At 43.5% G+C, this 21,647-nt stretch overlaps 1 protein-coding gene across 1 annotated transcript in view; it reads left to right on the top strand.

Moving 5' to 3' along the window:
* EML6 (EMAP like 6) overlaps positions 1-21,647 on the top strand; it is a 748,837-nt gene that overhangs the window by 559,219 nt on the left and 167,971 nt on the right. The window contains exons 22-25 of the mRNA XM_086927650.1: positions 1,897-2,049; positions 6,963-7,094; positions 7,601-7,689; positions 18,728-18,904. Coding sequence (XP_086783776.1) covers positions 1,897-2,049; positions 6,963-7,094; positions 7,601-7,689; positions 18,728-18,904 — 551 coding nt within the window. The remainder of the gene's footprint in view (positions 1-1,896; positions 2,050-6,962; positions 7,095-7,600; positions 7,690-18,727; positions 18,905-21,647) is intronic.

A 21,647-nucleotide genomic window follows, 5' to 3' on the forward strand; every position in this document is an offset into this window, starting at 1 on the left:
CTCTTCAAGGGCTCTAAAGGTTTTAGGTTTCCTACCTTGATAGATAAAGTTGTGCCCCGAGGACCAATTTGAAGGAAGATTTTGGTTAAGGTCACCAAAAACAATCATTGGTACAGGCAGTGTGCTAGTTCATTAGATAAGAATGCTAAGAGTTCGGGATCATCTATAACACACCCATATACTGAGAAAATCATACGTTTTTTTCCCATAGCATATTAAAATTCCGTGATTGCCCATCTACCACATTTGTCAGCCACTGATCTCATAAATTGAAGTCCCCTACCCCGTGCCAGAATAGCCACCCCACGTGTTTTATCTACCTGTGTGGTGGCGACAACTAGTCTATATCCCAGGTTTTTCAGTAAATGTCTTTGGGACCCCTCAACATGAGTCTCTTGGAGACAAACAATTTCAGCCTCGATAGACAGAAGACCTATCGCTAATTTCTGTCCTTTTTCAGGTCGTTTAGCCAACAAATGTTGATGGCCAATATTTTTAATTTAGCCATTCATACTTGTAACTTTTACTTTATATAGTTCTAAACATTCTCTTATTCCTTGTTTGAAGTACGCATTTTTTATTTTAATTATTTGCCGAAGTCATAAATTCTGACCTGATTCTTTGCCTGTATGAGCAACACCTCCCTCTTCCCCCTAATACCCCTAATACCCCTCTACTGAACCCCACCCCCCACCCGTAGGTTGGTAGAAATTAATGAAGTGAGAAATTTGCAGGTTGAGTATCCACCAGAAAGATTGTTACCGAAGGTAAGTAACTTAGAGCCAGATCTATTACATTCACAAAAGTGGTCACAATTTGTGCACCAACTTTTTGCGAATGCAATCAAATTTTGCGAACCCATACATTTACAAATAAATAGGTTCACAAAATCCTGAGTCATCGAGAGTTGCAGACAGACCTTCCTAATTATTATTTTTTAGACAGGTCACAATTTGCATTTCTCTGTGATTGGCTGCTAGCGCAGGATGGTGACTTGCAAGGGACAACGGACCACAATCTCGGTGATGACTTTCCAAAACATTTTGTTATGAGAATTGACTCAATTCCTTAGAGGAAAAAACTAGTTTTCCGTTTTGGAAAACTTCAATTAGAGCAGACAGTGGTCACTGGACGACTGCCTACTCACCTGAAGTTGTCACCCAAATTCCAAAGGGGAAGGGGTCCTCTTTACCCTTTACGAATCAGTTACCACAAAAATTTGGGATTCTGTAGCTTATCAGTTGTTTCTGGCTAGAATTGTAGTCCCAAACCATAGATACTTACTTTTCCAAATCGAAATTTGGAAAGAATGCCTTAAACACACCTCATCGAAATTGCGATGCTGTATCCATTTCTAAACCCATTTAGCAATTCAGAAAATGTATTCTCAATCACTATAAAGGATGAGTACATAAGAAAAGGTTTTTTCAGTGTTCACAAACCCTCTGATTTATCAATAGGTGGGTGCTACAACCCTTCATACATCTGGCCCCTATTCTTTTAACCCATATTTGAACCAGTGGGGCCAGCTTTGTAACTTCCACAATGCAAACTGTTTACAGAATCAAATTCTGGTTATTAACCCTTTCCCAATTGAGTTATATTGTAGAAACCTTTTAGATAAAAGTGGTAAGCTGACGGCCATGGCCTCAACAAGTGTGGTATAGTGTGAGCCTGTGATGGACAAGTTTGTAACTGTTTCTCAGTCACAAAATATAAATGGGTCTCATAACCTCATTACCAAAGGAGGCCTAATCATTATCTGAACTAATATTACTGGAAATTCCTTTATCTAAAGGGTTTGCATAGGGAGTGTTCCACATAAGCTATAGTTGGCTACTTTACTTGCCACAAAACCTATTAAAACGTTAAACTAGATGTTCATGTTTCCAACAGGTGGCCGGTGTTGTGCCTTTTCTCCTGATGGCAAAGCCTTAGCCGTCGGATTAAATGATGGGAGCTTTATGGTGGTAAATGCCGATACCCTGGAAGACATGGTTTCATTCCACCACAGAAAGGAAATGATTGCCGATATCAAATTTTCTCCAGGTACAAGTTTGGGTATTTTCTATTTGTAGTGTCTAACATACAGATTGGCAGCAATGCATATATATTTCTGACTTGTAGTATATTGTTATGATCACTAAAATGTTTAGTACACCGTGTTAGCGATGATTACTATCAAAAGTCAATTACCAATGTACTTAAATTGTGAGAAATCATTTTATAAAGAGACCAAACTGCTACCAGTCTTCCCTCTTGAAAAGGGTTTGTGTGTTAGATTGTAAGTGCAATATATATAGACAATTTGGTAAAGAAAGGTAGCATTGCATGTGGTGTGATGCAAGGCTACTTATATGGTAAAGAAAGGTGGTATTTCATGTGGTGTAGTGCAAGGCTACTCAGAGTGCCCTCTTCTGTTCATAGTCCATAAATATATCTGAGAGTAATTCTAAGATCTCTCCAGCTGAACTTCCATTCCTCTGATCGAAGCCCCATTAGCATGCTAACATCAGCAGGTCTTACACCTGGTATTTCACCACACCTGGTGCCCCGCAACCTCAGAATATCTCATGCCCAACCTTTTAGTGCCTCACCATGATTTGAACCCAGCCATTCAGGGCATCTTACACTGTGCCTCAACGTGTGTCCTGTCTATTAATACTGCATGTCTTAACCCTCATGCACGTTTCCTAACGGAAACGTGGCTCCATATGGACAACGATCCAGCTATCGTCTGGACCATCCCTCAAGGATTTACGCTAAAGAGACTAGATCGCTTGATTGGTAGAGGCGGAGGAGTGGCTATTGTCTATCGCGACAGTTACAAATGCCGAATTACCCCTATAACTGTGCCATCTTGCGAAAGTTTTCATTTTTCACTTGATCTTACCCCCACCACTACTTTTTCTGGCATTCTAGCCTACCGTCCTCCTGGTGCTCTCAATAATTTTATAACTAAAATGACGGACCTTACTGCAGGTCTCAACTTGTCCTCACCCAACTTCACCTTGTTGGGTGATTTTAACTTGCACTTAGACGACCCTCACGATACTGCAGCCAATACCCTCTGTTCCAATCTTTCCGCGCTAGAATTACATCAAAAGGGATTTCTTCCAACCCACAATAGAGGTCACTTGCTGGACCACATTTACAGCAATATCAGCGATCTCTTAGTCGAATCCCCAGTCCCATTACCCTGGACGGATCATTTCTTAATTCCCTTCATTTGGCGCACTAATCTTTCCCCCTCCACTCGCGGCCCGTTAAACATCGAGGCAGGAAATGGTCCTCACTTCCTCTCCCCGCCTGGGAAGCCGCCCTGATTAAAAACTTTTCAGCACCCCCTCAGATCCTTATCAAGGCCATGGACATAGTTCGCATGGTCATATTGGACCTTCTCAACACCTCCATCTCCTCTAAATCCGTACCTCCCTCCTGGAAGTGCGCGATGGTGAGGGCCTTGTTGAAGAAGCCCAATCTCGACCAATCCAATTTGGCGAATTATCGTCCCATTTCCTTGCTTCCTTGGCTGAGCAAACTGCTGGAGAGGCATGTAAATAACACTCTGATGAACTATCTGGAGTCAAACAGCCTTCTACGTGCCTCCCAGACAGGGTTTCGTCCCCTACACGGGACTGAAACCGCCCTCCTAGCGGTAACAGAGGAAGCAAGAGCAGTGTTAGACCAGGGTGGCAAAGTTGCCATCATCTTATTAGACCTCAGCGCCGCGTTCGACACGGTTAACCATGTCACGCTATTACAACGTCTGGCGGACAGGGGCGTGTCGGGCCCGGCTCTGGACTGGCTGACATCATTCCTGACTGACCGCTTCTTCCAGGTCTTCGAGGGCGAGGCAGTGTCACCGAAACATCCCCTCAGGTGTGGGGTTCCCCAGGGCTCTTCCCTGAGCCCCACCTTATTTAATACCTACATGGAACCCCTCGACAGGATTGTCCAACCCTTCGGTGTGCGTATTATCACCTACGCGGACGACACCCAACTGGTGGTCTCTTTAGACCACACGGAGGTGTCGTCCAACACCCTAGGCCCCTGTCTGGAGGCTGTTGCCAGATGGATGCAATCTTCCTGTTTAAAACTCAACGGGGAGAAGACAGATGTTATCTTATTAGGTAACCCCTCCCCCTCTGTCTTTGCTTCCATCTGGCCACCATGTTTGGGCCCATCCCCAGCCCCCAAGGACCAAATAAAAAGCTTGGGAGTTTGGTTTGACACTGCCCTGAATTTCTCAGCTCAAGCCACAAAGACTGCAGCCACCTGTTTTGGACTGATGAGGATGCTGCGGAAGGTGCTCCCTCTGCTTCCATTTCAGGCAAGGAGGATCCTAGTTCAGGCTCTTATTCTATCTCGCCTGGACTATGGGAATGTCCTCTATATGGGAGCCCCTTCCTTTGTTATCCAGAAGCTCCAAGTCACCCAAAACAGTGCAGCTCGCCTGCTCTACAACCTTCCCCGCTGGCAGTCAGCAAGGAATGCCCTAAGGGAACTTCACTGGCTTCCCATAGCGGCCAGAGTGCAATTCAAGGCTATGTGCACTCTTCACGAAGCCTTTCATCATCTGGGCCCTGCAATCCTACAGCCTTTTGTCACTCCCTATGTTCCGTCACGTTCCCTTCGATCCGGGACCCTCCAGCTGGCCTCCTCTACCAGAGTTAGGAGAGCCCGCTGGGGAGGCCTCTCCTTTTCACACACCGCGGCTAAGCTCTGGAACACCCTTCCTCTAACCTTGAGAGGGACCTCTAATCATCTTTCCTTCAGGAAAGCTCTGAAAACTCACTTGTTCGCCAACTCCTGCTGATCTACCCGAGCCCACGCTAATTTAGTCTTCTGTCATAAGCGCTACGAGGCCTCCGGGTAGATAGCGCTATACAAGTGAACTTTCAATTCAATTCAATTCAATTCTTGTGCTCTCAACCTCAGTGTCTCCTGTCCCGTAGCCTCGGCACCTCTTGCAACCACTGCCTCAGCAGGTTTTGTAGCACACACCAGAATCTTACCTCTATTTACAGAAAGCTATAAGTGACTTTCCTGTTTGAACATGTGTCCAGGGTTTGAGGCATGCACTGACTTCCATGTTTATACGTCTTGGGATAAACATGCACTGTCAGAATCCCATTCCAATATGATATATTTTGCCACTACTCACCCCGTACTTTCGCCCAAACCAAGATGGCTGTTTTTAACTTTTGCTTAAACCTAGCAGCTTGAGTACTTCAACAAACAATATTTAAGGGTTCAGTGTGTCACAAGCAAGCTTGATACATCCTATACTGATGATCACCCTATTGCATCCCACACTAGTTTCAAGTTGCTTTTGTGCTTCTTAGAGCCAAAAGGCATGCTGGTATGTTGCATCATTTATTTTTTACACCCTTATCTTTGATATGTAATGTTACATGTATTTAGATAGATATCCCAGTGAGGTTAAACTGGCGCTGTATCAGGTGTGTCAGGCTAGTCTTGGGAGGGCTTACTTAAAGAACCAGGTATTCAGCTTCTCGCGTAAGTCAAGAAGGGAGGACGAGGCTCTGATATGTTCAGGGAGGTTGTTCCAAGTTTTATGAGCAATGTTTAAGAAGACACAACCTCCTTATCTGCTTTAGTGTGTGCAATGGGTGTGTGCTAGTGAGAGTCCAGCAGAGGTGCTAGGCGGGATGGTGAAATTGTACTTGGCTGTTCAAGTAGGAAGGGACTGTGTTGTGCAGGGGTTTGCATGCGTGGGTGAGGAGCTTGAACTGTGTGCTCTTGTGTATCAGGAGGCAATGAACTTTCCTTAGGTGAGGTGTGATATAGGCCCGATGTGAGAGATTGAGGACTACTCTGGCTGCTGTGTTCTGGATGTCTGGCGTATTTTTGTGAGTTTGTTTGTTATTCCTGCATATAGGGAGTTTCCCGTAGTCCAATCGGCTGGTTATGAGGACTTGGGTGTTTTTCTGGTGTTGTTCGGTAGCCACTCAGTGGTCCTGTTTGGCATCTTCAGGGTGTTGAAACTGGACGATGCAACTGCGTTGACTTGAGTGGACCTGCCCAGTTTGATGTCTATGATGATTCAAAGGTTTCTTGCTTGTGTGCTTGACTTGGGAGCTGATCCGAGATTTGTTGGTCACCAAGTGGAGTCCCATCGGGAGGCATCTTTCCCGAAAATCAACATTTCAGTCTTGTCTGTGTTCAGCTTGAGGCAATTGGACTTCATCCAGGTGTTCACTTCGGTCATGCATGTGGTAAACTTGTTCCTGGTGCTGGATGTTTTATCAGAGAGGGACAATAAATGTTGCATGTCATCTGTGTATGTGCAGATGTTAATGTTGTGACCCCAGATGGCATCTGCCAGTGGGGACAAGAATATGTTGAAGGCTGGGCAAGGAGCCCTGCAGGCTCTCTGCAAATGAGTTCACATGCTTCTGAGGAGTATGGTGGCATGTTGAAGATTTGGGTTCTTCCTATCCTATAGTGGTGTAAAATGGAGAGAAAGGAAATGAAAAGCTACTGTAGCACCTGAGATGTCACACGATTGGCCCAAATTGTATCATAGACACTGGATGTTTAATATGATCCAGCTGCCTAAAGCTAAATAATGTCAAAATACAGCAATCAGCAAAGGAATGGAATTCATAAATGGAGTATACTGCTCTATATCCATAGGCGTGACACGCAGTTTTCCAACACTTATGGGCAGGATTGCCTCATGCACTGACTGCAAGTCGTAACCCTACAGTGATTACAACAGAGGACCCCAAAACACTGGTGACTTGCCAGAATTTCATTAGGCTTTTCACACACTCACTTAATGTTCAAATAAGATTTATATGATATAGGCAGTAAATACTTGTGGTTACCAAGCGTTTTTCAAGTCACTGTCCTTGAGCTGAGGGTGAGATTATTCCATTTATTTCCTTTCTTCCTTTTAAGTGCATTTCAACGAAACTTGGTTTCTTTTGCAGAAGCAGGAAAATACCTGGCAGTGGCTTCCCATGACAATTTTGTAGATTTATATAATGTTCTGACCAGTAAGAGAGTGGGCATCTGCAAAGGAGCGTCCAGCTACATCACACATATTGATTGGGACACAAGAGGTAAAGCTTAACAAAGCACGTTGACCAAGATTTTTTGAAACTTTTGCAATGTCCTTTTTTGTATTCACCATATTAATTCAACATAATTTCTGCATCCTCTAAAAACCTAAGATACAGCATCATGCTTATTGGAATTTTCTGTTTACTCTATATAGCAACTGTTCTTTGTGGCAATGCCAGTGGTATATATTGGCTAATATAGTCTAAAGAAAGACATTTCCGCCAGGTGTGAGTGGACAAATAGCCCTCAAATTAACCATATATAGAAGGCAAATCTTATCTAGGAAATAAGATTATTTGTGTCACGTAAGGATAGATTAACTTATGTGCCTGGTTCAAAGGTATATTTTTGTTAATGCTTATTTGTTTTTTATGGCCTGCTTGTTTGCCAACTATTTTTAAGATGTTATATATTTAAATGATATTATTTACTTTCTTGCTGATACTGTACGTTTGAAATGTGGTATTGAGTTGCTCAGAACAATCTCTAATACTTCATTCAACAGGAAAATTATTGCAAGTGAATTCAGGTGCCAAAGAACAATTATTTTTCGAAGCTCCCAGAGGGAAGAGACATGTAATCCGAGCCGGAGAGGTATGGGGGAAATCCTTCTTCCTAAATAAGCTGTCTTGTTCACTCTTTTGAATTTGTTATTGTGTGCTTATTGCTGCACATCTTGGAGCTGCAGTTCATCACAAATGGGTTTAGAAAACAAAAAGATCCACCTCTAAGAGGTTTTTTGTATGTCTAGCGGTGTAAGGCATACACAGTATTTGTTAAAATACCCCTCACACACCAAAAGGGCCCTTGGTGTCATGCTTCATCAACGGGGTCTTCCCGCCCTGCTGCGGGACGGGTCGTGCTGCGACTGGCGACTACGCTGGAGCACTTTAAATTTGTAAGTGCTATGTGAGGTGTATTTGTTGTGAGTGAAGTAGGGTCAGGGGTGAAAGAAAAGGTGATTTTAAAAAATACCTGGCCTTATGGATTAAAAAAACTTTATTGGTCATAGACTGGTACTGTTAAAAGGGGTGTGTCGGTGGGACCATGCTAGTAATGTGCTGGTTCTCCTGGGGGTGTCAACATGTTTCAAAGCTGTAAAAGCTTCTTCGTCAGGACGGAGTAAGATCCCTCTGTCACTCACTATGTTGCTATCAATATGTGATGAAAAATATATACAAGTGATTTCAAATACAATACCTATGTGATACGACTATATGTTTTAGCTATGTCAGTATTTCTTAGAATAAGCCTGTAAATGAGAGCACAGTTACTTCAGTGAAGTAGTGTGGCTCACTGGTTAGAGGCGGCAGACCCGAGAGCAGAGGACGGCCCGGGACCAGGGTTCGATTCCCGGCGCGGCAGGTTTCTGGACCAGGGTCAGCGGACTCGATAATTCTCTCGCCTTGGTGCCCACTCTGATCAGCGATCACACTCGGCAACTCTGGGCATTAGCTTGCCTCATCTTCACTAACGGCCCCCCAGACCGCCGGGGATGCCTGGTCTCACCCTGGAGATACCCATTAAGGGACCATCTCTCAGGGAAGCCAGGAAGGGTTTCGCAGCGGTCGAAGCGCCAGGACGCCTACGGGTAGCAGTGCGCTATATAAATGCCTACACATTTACATTTACATTCACGTGCGCTTCCCAATGCGCAAAAACAGATAACCTAAGGAAGAAAAAAGGTGACGCACAGTGACTTTGGTAGATAAAATATTCTACAGTTATACATAGGTGCTATGACCTGTTCTGGTAAAGGAAGGGGGAGGGACAATACACAACGAAACAGACATAAAACAGAAAACACATACTCTATATGGTGAATTTAGAGTAGGTTGTTGCTAGCTGGAAAAAAATAGTGTGAGTTTGTTTGGAAACAAAAGAAAGTACATACTAGAAACGTAAGGAGTCAATGCCCCATGAGCGTTCGGGTCGAGAGGTAAAATGAAACTTTCATCTGTTAGTGTGGAAAAATAGAAAAATAGAAAAACATAGTCTTATATTCATAGCTCTTTAAGAAGGAGAGCCTCCAAATGCAGTCATTGTCAGTGGAAAATAATTGTGGTCAGGTCCCTCCTCGGACGGCTGTGCCGTACTTACATGAAGTCGTGCAGTCCTCGCTTCCTCTCTCACTATCCCGCACTTCCGTGGTATGAAGGAGAGGGCCAAATGGTAGCGTATTTATACGCACCTTAATTGATTATGTGTTTGGTGAAGGGTTTTCACCTGTCTGCATGTGGCCTGGGCGGGAGTGGCACAAACACTAGAATGTTACACACAATGTGCGGAGATAATGGGGGCCATGTTGGTGCTAGGAAGCAAAGATCGGAAATGGCGTCCGATTCGTTAATTTGGCCAGGGATGATGTAGAAGTGAGCTGAGTATGCTCACCTATTTGAATTTCAAATCATGCGGCATGATCGATATTTCGTGAAATGGTGCAGCTGGATTTTAACTCACCGGGAGCGTGTTTGTAGCGTTCCGATGAGGAAACTTGGATGTTCCTTGATGGTGTAGGGATGCACTAGACCGTAGCCCATTTGTTGCCGATGTCTGATTCATTGGTTTTGCTGGAAGCGTATGAAAACGTAGGCTTAGCACGCTGAAGTGCAGCGGCCATGTTGGTGTAAGAGAGCACTAGAACGTAGCCCATATATTACGGGCAGATGTAACTGACGTCCGATTCGTTGGTTATTTTGGGAAGTTTGTTCCGAAGCGTGTGAAAACGTGGGCTTGTTGTGCTCACCTAATCTATTATCAAATGAAATATAGCGCGGTTATAACATCTGTGGTAGTGTTCAACAGATGTGGTACAGCGTCTACGAGGTGCTAAGGTTGTTTGAGAGAGAGAGAGAGTCAATCCATTAATTACATATAGAGTGGCTACACCAAGTCAGATATATTATTATGTTTATTGGATTCTAGGTGGTGGGTGTTAATAAAGAGTTCCGCATACCCTATAAAAATTATTAATGCAGTGCTCCTCGTGCCAAAGGGCAGATCATGCTGCTAAGTAACGTGTAGGTGTTACATAAATACATCTTCCACAGTAGATGTGGCAATGGCTACAATATACTCATGAGCCAGGGGGCATAGTGTGTCCATGAAGAAGATAAATAAATGTGGACAATGAGTATTTCAAGTTAAATATACACAATGTTCGCTTGTGGAGTGCTAGTTCAATTGTGCCCACAGAATGTCATCGTTCAGCCCCGGGATATGTGTTCCTAGGCGGAACACCCAACGTTGTTCCTTTTCAGGTAGACCCCTTTCGTTCCCGACATGCACAGTTCACTGAAGATCTTTGATGCCATGACCCATTGTCAAATAGTGGCTGGCCATCTTGGTCGTACTTTTCCTGCATCGAATGTTACTTTTATGTTCACCGATCCATATCTTGACCGGTCTCTATGTCATTCCTATGTATTCTTTGCCACAGGGGCATGTGATCAAGTAGACAACGTTTTTGCTGTTGCAGTTCGTGAAAGTATGCTGCTCCCATGTTGTGCCGTTAGCAAATTTTATTGTTTTGCTCTTTTTTGTTAATTCACAGGTGCTGCATGAGCCGCAGTGGTGATGTCCCTGCACAGATTGTAGTCTTGTCATACAGGGGTTTTGTCCTTGGGTGACTCTAGGTCTTGTGTGGACCAACATGTCCCTCAGATTTCTACCCCTTCTGTGTGAGAACATAGGTTTGGGGAAATCAAGGGTGCCACAATTGAGGATTTTTCAATGTTTGTTGACTATCTTGGAAATCCTATTGGAATTAGTATTGTAGGTTGTGACGCAGATGGGACGGGTTTCAGGTTCCTTAGGTGAGCTTCCCTGTTGTTATTTCTAGCTCTTTTTAGACCTTTCTGTACAATCTTTTTAGGGTAGGTTCTTTTTAACAGTTTCTGTTCCAAATCAGATGCTTGCTTTCTGAACTCAAAGACATCGGAACGTTTCTCCGGAGGCGAAGAAACTGCCCGTAGGGGAGATTGTCCCGCAAGTGTCTCGGATGGAAGCTATCGTACAATAGGAGGCAGTTTTTGGCCGTAGGTTTGAAATGGGTGTTGGTCTTTAGTCTTCCCTGGTTTGGATAGATGTTGAGATCTAGAAAAAACAGATTTTTGTTAGATGCTGTGTGAGTAAATTTCAGGAACCTATCTTGTAGGTTCAACCATACCATGAATTCCTCAACTGATTGTATGTCTCCCTTCCATATGACAAGGACATCATCGATGTACCGTTTCTAGGTAATTATCCGGTTGTAGAAAGGGTTTTGTTGTTGTAGGATTTGTGTGGTCTCTAAATGGTGTACCTAGAGACTAGCCAGGCTAGGAGCAAAAGGGCTGCCCATGCTGGTCCCATGCTTCTGTAAATAGTGAACCCCTTCATAGAGGAAGAAATTGTTTTTTTTGTGCCAGACTGATACACTCCATGAAAATATTCCTAGGTGTGTGGTAGTTCCAGGGTGTTGAAAATAGCACTTCCTCAATAATATTGAGTGTTTCAATGTGAGGTAGACTGGTGTACAAGCTCTCGACATCCAGTCCAAGTAGTAAGTTGTTGTCAGGGTCAAAAGGGAGGTCCTCGATAAGTTGGAGTACCGCTTTGGTGTCCTTTAAGTATGTATTTGTTTTCTGTACAAGAGGTCTCAAAAAGGCGTCTGCGAATTTTGAGAGGGGTTCAAGGATAGATCCTATGCCAGATACGATGGGGCGGCCAGGTGGATACACCGCCTCCTTGTGGATCTTTGGTATTGTATAGAAGTACGGTGTTATGGGTGTTTTTTGGATAACGAAACCAGCTTCCTTTTTTGATACCCAATCATGAGCCATCGCCTCCTCTACCATTATCAGGATTCGGATCCGGACTTCCTCTGTCGAGTCATCACGCAGGATTTCATAGTTCCTTTTATCATTGAGTAGCTTTTTGCATTCTCTGTCATAGTTTTGTAGAGTTTGGATGACAATAGCCCCGCCCTTGTCTGCTGGTTTTATAACTATGTCAGCGTTGTTCGCCAGTTCACGTAATGCTTCTTTTTCCTTCCGTGAGGTGTTTTGGAAGGTGTCTATGTCGTTAGCTGGTAGCTTTGCCAAGTCCTCCATGACCGCTTTTTCAAAAGTTAATACCTCCACAGGTAAGGTTGAATCCAGGTGAGTGAAGGTGGATTTTTGTCGTAATCCAGTGTCCGTTCGGTTTTCTTCCATTGTTTCATTGTTTTCTGAATCTTTGAAGAAGGCACGTAGTTTTAGTGTATGTATGAATTCCTTCATCTCTTGGCAGACTTTAAATTTGTCCACTTTATTTGTTGGGACAAAACCCAGGCCTTTCTCCAAGACCTGTCGTTGTGGTTCCGTAAGTTGGAGTTCTGACAGGTTAACTACTAAATGCCCCCCCGACTGGTCGATGCTTGGGGCGTGGATGCTGTCATGCTCCATGTTGATACTCGTGGCCGGTCTTACAGACTCTGGTTCCAATGTACCTGGTTTCCCTTCCGGTTTCTGCCTCTTCATGGTCCGCGGCGTTGGCCTAAAAAAGGCAGTGGACCCTAGTAGCCATATTCCGGCGGTGGGTTTTGATTCCATTGTGGGTAAGAGTTGCCCATAAGGGGTGGTTCTGGAGGGTAGTACATATATCCTGGGGGGCCTTGGTAGTGATCCCAGCCTCTCCCTCTTGGTACGTAAGGTCTCTGGAATCTTGCTCCTCCTCCCTGGTTCCATGGATTGTTGCCTCTACTGGATCTGGAGTCGTTGGAGCTGGCATCTGAGAGGTCAGTGTCAGAGCCTTGTTCACTAGTGTTTCTCTTGGACACATAGTCATCCTTTATGTAGGGATAGGCGCGTTCATGACTGAAAGTGTTGGTGTCTTTCTTCAGTTTTTTGTATTTACTCTTCTTGAGTGAGACCTCAAACTTGGTCATTTCCTGGTTAAGTTCTTCCAGTCTTTTTTTCCATACAGTGGTGGACTGGTAACTTTTAATTTGTACCTCCAATTTTTGTATGTCAGTTTTGAGTTCCTGGGTTATTCTTGTTGCTGTTTTATGATCAAGACTAACCAGTCTCTGGTACAATGCCAGGTTATTAAGGACCAATCTTTTTTGAAGGCCGCATCATGTGTGAAGATGAAAGGTTCATTGCGGACTATTAGACCTGGTGGAGCTGCTTTTGCCTTTAGATATTCGGTCATCAGAAGACCATGTAGAGCCGTCTTAATTTGGGTCCTCCTCAAAGTAGCTAGGTCGTCCTAGTCTCCACTGTTCGGACTAGGGTCTGTATTGCTTAGTCTCTCAAAAAGGTTAAGGGTTGCTAATATTCTGTCGACTTTATCATCGTCAAATGTTAGGCCTCCTGTTTCAGCCATCATCTAATCAGAGTATGTTTTTGGTGGTGTGTGTTCCTATGTATGTCTGCTGTATGTAATCCCTCCTTTCTCTACTTAAAGAGAAGGGACGAAGATAGAGATAGAGGGTGTCACGGATAAATAACGTTGTCACCTGTACACCATAAATACTGGGTATTTACTCCCACAGCTGCGCGCTGTCAGAAAGATAAATCAAAAATCAAGGGTAAAGGAATGAAGAGGTAGTGCTAAAGAGCACTCTGGTGGATGCATCCTCCTCCATGCAATGGGTTTAGAAAACAAAAAGATCCACCTCTAATAGGTTTTTTGTATGTCTAGAGGTGTAAGGCATACACAGTATTTGTTAAAATACCCCTCACACACCAAAAAGGCCCTTGGTGTCATGCTTCATCATCGGGGTCTTCCCACCCCGCTGTGGGACGGGGCGTGCTGCGACTGGCGACTACACTGGAGCACTTTAAATTTGTAAGTGCTATGTGAGGTGTATTTGTTGTGAGTGAAGTAGGGTCAGGGGTGAATAAAAAGGTGATGTTAAAAAAATACCTGGCCTCATGGATTCAAAAAACTTTATTGGTCATAGGCTGGTACTGTTAAAAGGGGTATGTTGAGGGGCCATGCTAGTAATGTGCTGGTTCTCCTGGGGGTGTCAACATGTTTCGAAGCTGTAAAAGCTTCTTCGTCAGGACGGAGTAAGATCCCTCTGACACTCACTATGTTGCTATCAATATGTGAAGAAAAATATATACAAGTGATTTCAAATACAAATATACAAATGATCTACTGTATCGAAAATGCTTGTGCTGCTTCTTTCCTAAGCTCTTGGGCATCTTGTTTCCCCACAGTGATCAAAGCCTGCAGGCTTTTTTAGGTCGAGTGTCTGTAGTGCATGTGCTGCTCTGCAAGGCATGCCGTTTTCAGGTGTGGTCTTGAAGCTCCATCTACTCTCCGCCCACATTTTTAATTGGCTTGTGTCATTGTCCCTGGTAAATTCAGGCTTCTGATTCGTTAAAAGGCGTGTTAGTCCCTCATTAGTACTGCCTTGTCTTCATTTGTAACCTCCTATTAGGAATGGCCCTTTTACTTCTGTTGTTACACAGCAATTGTTTTTAACGCCTCTGAACACTATTTTCTTTAATGAGCTTCTCCTATTGCAAGCACAACATGTTTCCTGCAACAGCGTCCGCTTTGCTTGCACCACTCACAGGACGTGGCTTTCACAATGTTGGCTGCGCCCTCTTTGCTTGCAACACTCACGGGTCGCTGTTCAAAATGTCATTCGGTTCTTTTTATCTCTGGCTAGCACGCTCTCCTGAATTCATGAACTCTGCTCTCAGTGGGCTGGAATTATTTTGTCCAGAAGTGTCTTTCTTTTGTTTCTTAGCACATAACTCCAGGAAGAGTCGGGAGTTTCTGCTGTTATCCTTCAATTAGACGCTCCACTGGGTTTCTTTTGGTCAAAGAGCAGAGAAACTTATAATTCTGAAGATAATTGCTGCCTCACAGACAAAAACCTGTCAGTTGCTCGGTTGCAGAAGAACTGGGCTATACTTAGGTCATTCAAACAAAAAAAACTACCAGTTGAAAAGTAGTGTATGTGCTAATTAGAAAGAAAAAAGATACGGGCTGCAAAAAAATCGCAGAACGCTTGTCAGTGTAAAATCGTTTTGCCCACTTAACTACCAGCCCCCGTGCAAATGAAGAACAGGATATGCATTTCGAAGTCTCCTCCTGAAAAGTCTGCACCGGACTGATATAAAAATAAAAAAGCATTTGCAATGCAATAGGTCTTGCATTTGTGAGAGGTTGAGCTATTGACATTGTAAATGACAATGCCTTTTATTTATGTGTTGGTTTTTAAAACATAAATAAAAGGCAATATAATTTACAATGGCAGTAGCTTAAACTCTTGCAAATGCGAGACCTATTGCATTGCAAATGCTTGATATACAAAGTGACAAGAGCTAGACCAGGCCACTGTACCTATCAGCAGAAACGTTGGGTATTCCAGAACTCTATGACCACCACCACACCACTGATACGAACAGGGCCATTAACCCTTTCCGTGCTGCCAACGTCCAACGGTCGTCGCGTGCACTACCTCGCTGGTGCTGCGCACGACCGTTGGACGTCCGAATCCCGTTAGCGCGATCGAACGTCCGCACTGGGGCGGAATGTTCGACGCGCTAAACGGGTTAAACAAAAAAGCAACCAATGTACAGTCCCTCGAATTACAGGCACCAATGGCAGCCTATATCAATTTTTACAGTTAATAATATTGACAAGGGGAAACTTCCCCAAGTCTCTCAGTAGCAACACGGACAACAAGCAACAGTTGCATCTTCTGTTTACAAAATGGCAAAGTTTCAAACACTAGTCCTGAATTTCTAGCTTGAGGGATCTTGGTCATGTCTTCCAGCACCACGTGACTTTCAAAAGCACATGCTGTTTCTGTCTCCTGTGATTTGTGTGTTTGTGTGTCTGTATCTTTTGCTGTTCTCACAAGTCACTCCGCCTTCATGCCTTGTGTGTGGTAAGTTAATGGATAAATGAATGTAAATATATTTGAGATCTCTTTTGTGGCATATATGACGTAAATAGAATCTTAAAGCTGCATGTAACATTTTATTTTTAAGTTCACTTGGCGAGATCTTGCCTCCAAATTGTATTTTTTGTTTTTTTTAACCGTTTAACATTTTACTTTCCTTAATTCGGCTCAAGCACATGACGCCTTGTCTGGGGTCACTCGAAGAAGTGGTATCCATATGTTGATGGATCTTTCTAAGAGGTTTCAGTGCAGTTATTGACCTGTTGGGAAGTTGCGAATTTGGGACCATCACTGTATTATGGACGTCAGCAAGGCTGTTCATTGTATTTGTTCTTGTATGTTTCTGTGTGGAGCATGGGGTGCAGAAGATTGACTAAATAACGAATATCTCCCATTCAGTGGTAAAATCATCACTATAAGCACCTTGACTTTACTGATCATGGGGCATATGTATCAAAGGATACATTTGCGATTCTCAAATAGCGATTTTTAGAGAATCCCCATTTGAGAATTGCAAAATGCTAAGTATGTAGGATTTGCAAATAATTTTGTGAATCCTACATACTCCTTTATTGCGAATCACAAATTGTGATTCGCAATTAAGGTATACCTCCCACTGCATTCCTGTGGGCCTAGAGGCCCCTAGGAATTAATGGGAAGACATTCTCAATTTGCGATTCTTAATTAGAGAATCGCAAATTGAGAATGCAATTTCAAGGGTGCCAGGGTGTCAAAAGGAGACCCTGTTGCACCCCTGAAATGTGCATGTATGTGCGCCACATGACACTTTGAAAAATGCAAAAAAGTGCAATTTTCAAAGAAATCACATATTACAAGCAACTTGTAGTTGGTGGTAATTTGCGATTTCTGGAGGAGAAATCGCACAACTTGGGTACTTTTTACATCGCATTTAAGGAGTTGCTATTTGCGATTCCTTAAATGCTTTCGCAAAATAAGGAATCACAAATTTTGCGATTCCCTATTTTGCAAGGGCCTTTTGGGATGATACATCCCAAAAGGCTTTTTCCCGTTCGCAAACGGCTGATTCTGAGAATGAGCCTGTTTGCGAACGGCAAATGGGCTTCATACATATGCCCCAGAGTTGCTTAATGCATGGAATATTCCACTTAACAGACACTAATATGTTCTTAAAGTTGCATATCTAGCCATTTATCTTGTAGAAGACCCTGCCATGATAGCTACTGTATATCCAAAGAAACCATAAACTCTCTCAACCCATCAATAGCTGAACACACCACACACAGTGACAGAGAACACACAATGGGTAATTGTATAACAGGGTCCTTTAATGCCTAGAGAGTTTCTGATGACATAAACTATGAGACTGAGTGGTTTGTAAATGTTACCAGCCTCCCAAGATGGTAAGATAGGACTATATGGCACATGTTAATTTAAAAAAAAAAAAATTTAAGTTGTTGTTATATCGTCTTTAAGTGACTCTGTAGCTATCCGAGATTTGAATCATCGGTTAGCTAGTGATGTATTTTCGTCTCCTTCACAAATCATAATAATAATTCTAATATTAAAATACATGGCACAACTGGAAAGATTGCTACGTAAAAAAAGGAAATCACCTGTAAAACAGCCGCAACAGTGATAAAATTGCATGCACATGACAGATACACTTAAGAAGCAGCAAGTTTTCTTTTTCGCTTCGAGGCACATACTTGCAAAAAAAACTCTCTGCACTGGCTTGCCAAGGCCTGACTTTTTGGGTTTGACAATACTTGTTAGCTGTTGTTGAAATGCCAATACCCTTCCTTTCTTCTCTCTGTTTCTAGATATTAGCCTTTAAGCTGTTTATGTGATCACTTCTTCCCCTGAATTCTGGTGTTTTACCCATGCACATTCCACCTGTATGACTTTGCGTCACTGCAGAATTGCAATTGCTGGTGATTACAGGAGAACAAATTACCTCTGGGTTGAGCTAATTTTTTGTGGTTGAGAAAAAGAGGCCATTAACTTTACATTGGATGCTATTTACGTCTGCATCCGCTAGGGAAGCCTATAGCTCATGGCATCCTCTTTAGCAGGAATCATAAGTGAAGCACAGTAGTCGGAACATTGATATAGGAGCCCACGCCCTTAGAATGTAATTAGTCTTATTCCTATAGAATGATAAACATGTTTACAGTCCGAAACATTTCTGAGGCTGAAGTCTGAGGAGATATGTTAGGTGCATAGAGCACTGTTATACCTCAGACCGGTCCACAGTAATATATAGTCAAAAAAGTACAATCACACATTTACTGTTTCGCACTGTCACGGGAAAGTGCAAAGTATATTTTTTAATTTATGTAGCTTATAGCAGCAGCGTAGCGTGGGTTGCCAGCACCCAGGACAAAAATTTAAAAGAAAGCATTGCGCCCCCTAACCCATGGACCATTAGCTCAGGAAGTGCTAGCGGTCCACGAGTTAGGGGGCGCTATACTTTCTTTAAAAATTTTGCACCCCCAAAATGTTTGCACCCGGGGCAACCGCCTCTGTGGACCCCCCACCCTACGCCAATGGCTTATTGTGCACAGACTGAAATCTAAGTCAACACTTGGCACAAATAAATGGGCCGTACGGTCTTAATTTGCATGCTTACTGCTTTATATTACTGATCTTTGATTGCCATACCCTTTTTGCTTGAAAATATGCAGTTTTCATTACAAAAATCACAGTACTTTGATCATGTTGGCTTGCGTTGCTTTAACTTTTTCATTGAAATTACAGATTGAGAAAATAGAGTGGAGTAGCTGGACTTGTGTCCTCGGCCCCACTTGTGAAGGAATCTGGCCAGCACACAGTGATATAACTGATGTCAATGCAGCTTCCCTAACCAAAGACAGAAAAGCACTTGCCACAGGAGACGACTTTGGCTTTGTGAAGCTGTTTTCATATCCAGTAAAGGTAAGTGAACAATTTCTTTAAAGGCACTGCTTTCAAGTTGGCAGAATCCCCATAATTTCGGGCTGCCTTTTCGTTGAGGGGAAATTGTGGGGGATTGACAGAAACAATCTTCCACTATCTTCTTTTTTAGAAAATACCTACTACATGCCCTCCTAAAGTCTCATGCCTCCCACGGGCAGAATAATGGAGGAAATATTAGCAGCGGATAAGGTGGTTAAACAAATTAAATTATCCAGCTGATATCTTGTGTGTTTGCTTGCACCTGTTATTTAGAACATGTGACAACAGCTGCTCTATGAAGTTTTTTATAAAGACAATATATTATTATAACATATATTATTATGTCATTTATAAATTACCTCAGTATCCTGAACCCAATCCAAACTGTTTTTAAAATCTGCTTCGGCTTGTGTCCTCTTTCACATCCAAGAGTTTAGTCACAGACGCTATTGGAGCAGGATGTGCCTTCCATACAGTGGTGTAGCAAGGGGCGTGCGCCACGAGTGACCTGTGGCCATCACGTAGCGGCAAATGCAGGAGTCACCAGCAACCCCCCTTACGGACGCCGCGGGGCAGCAAAAGCTGGGACCGCCATAGGCAGCAAAAGGCCTAGCTATGCCACTGCCTCCATAGTAGTACAGACCTATGTCCCTGCCCTACTTGATCCTGGTGGTAGGCTATCTGGTGTGCTGACATTTCTGGCCCAGCACACACAAAAATGAAGCATGTGCACTGATTCCTAGGCCTTATAAATAACCATGAGCCTCAGGACTTGCCTCTAAGGTCTGGAGGGGCACACAACGCACACTCTGTGGTTGGCAGTTGATATGGAATTACTGTCCATGTCCTGGGATATAGATTGAGCAGTAATGGCAGTGTATCATTTTACTGATTGACAATATTAAATAGACAGTTTTTCCTGTTTATACCCATAGGCCCCACTCAGGTTAAGCTCCATTTGAATGTATTGCCCAGACCCTGCTTTGACATCCCTGTGTGCATGCCATGCACATGCTGTATGTGTGGTGACTCTAAGAAGGACTCCATGACTATTGTAACTCTATGGTTGCAGGGACAAGTAGGATGCATTACAGACAGCCTCGAAGACCGAGTAAACTAAGGAATTGTAACCAGCACCAACCCAAGTCTAGGAGTGGGTTTCCCTGCATCCCCATAAATGTATTGACCTAGCATCATATACCCACACAGCCAACCGCTTGAAAGCATGACCTTCAGCATGATCGCTGTTGCAACCCACTGGTTGCAACTGGGATGTAACATTGCAAATGAAGGATCTATGACCATCGGTAGGTAGGTTCCTTGTTGTGTGGGTGGTGGGAACCCCTGCTTCTGTGATAGAGGTGCCACTTTTCTCGACCGCCACCTGGAAAAGGAGGTGTTTATTGAAGAAGGGTCTTCATACAATGAAGCCATTCATGTAGGAGGTAAGTTCTTTATTTCATGTTAGGCCCTTAGGTTACAGCAATAGCAGGTAGGTCCTGTCAGGCTTCCATCCTGCTGCAACCACATACCAACATTCTCTTAAACCATTCACTCTCAACGTTCCGGACACCAGCTCAGACATACAGGGAATGGGTAAACTCTGGATGCTACACACCTCCCTTTATTACAAACCACAAAACAAAGAACACACATTCCCTTAGCGCAGGAACAACAATTCACAATCAGCCAATCTCCAACATGTCTAGCTTACACATTCACCCAAAATCAACCTATTAAACTGTCCAAATACTCATGCAAACACACAGACAGCAAAAAGCAGTCATAGAAACTCCATTACATGTAAGGACATGACTCTTCTAACACCTAATGTCAAACAAAGAAATGAGACAACAGCAGGTTGCGAGTACCATTGTACAACAATCCAAGACATGCAAGTCCTACGACTTCCTTTTGCATTTTGCCCTTAGGATCCCATGTGTGCCTCATCACAATGATACCATAAAACATTTATGCACATAGTACATGTAGTTACGGACGCTCAGTCACGCGACAGCCACAGCACGAGACCTACCGGCTTCCTTTGATACAGGGTTTCCCTGTCATCCCTAAGTGTACACACTCAAGGCACAAACAACACAAAAATGGAAGGTTTAACTATATATCACCTTAACTCAACAAACTTCCTTGACCAGACTTGTATACAAAACCTGTCTTTACAACAACACTCATACACAAAGTCCCCAGACTTCCACATCACACTACTAAATTACACAGGTGACTCAGACGCAACCCTCATATGTTCTTCATCTTCAACAAACAACATACACAACCCCAGAAAGATAACACTCATCACTAACCACTCACTCACAGAAATGCGAGCTGGTGGATGTGAACGAGATTTGGTATCCCTTAGCGTGATTTTCCAACACAGGCAGTCACCCGCGTTAGCAAGCTGTTGTGGTTAGAGGGATGCTATTTGAGTAGATTTGCTGCAGTTCGAGTAGATTTGCTGCTGCTCGGGTAGATTTTCTACTCGAGCAGCAGAAAAATCAACTTGAATGGCCGTGCTCTCTTGCGCAAAACATGGAACCATTCGCACTGATTTTCGGCACGGCTTGTGCTACTGGTGCAAAATTGCGGTGCAGAGCTGTATATTTTCTATCCGTTGGTGGAATTCCACAAAATCTTGCAGTTTTTCTGTAACTACTGGGAATTCTGAGGAGTGAAACTCTGCGAGTTCCCCCCCCCCCCCCCCCCCCCCCACTCCCAAGCGTACAGT

This window comes from Lissotriton vulgaris, chromosome 6 (genome assembly GCF_964263255.1).
Source record: "Lissotriton vulgaris chromosome 6, aLisVul1.2, whole genome shotgun sequence".
Classification (NCBI taxonomy): Eukaryota; Metazoa; Chordata; class Amphibia; order Caudata; family Salamandridae; genus Lissotriton; species Lissotriton vulgaris.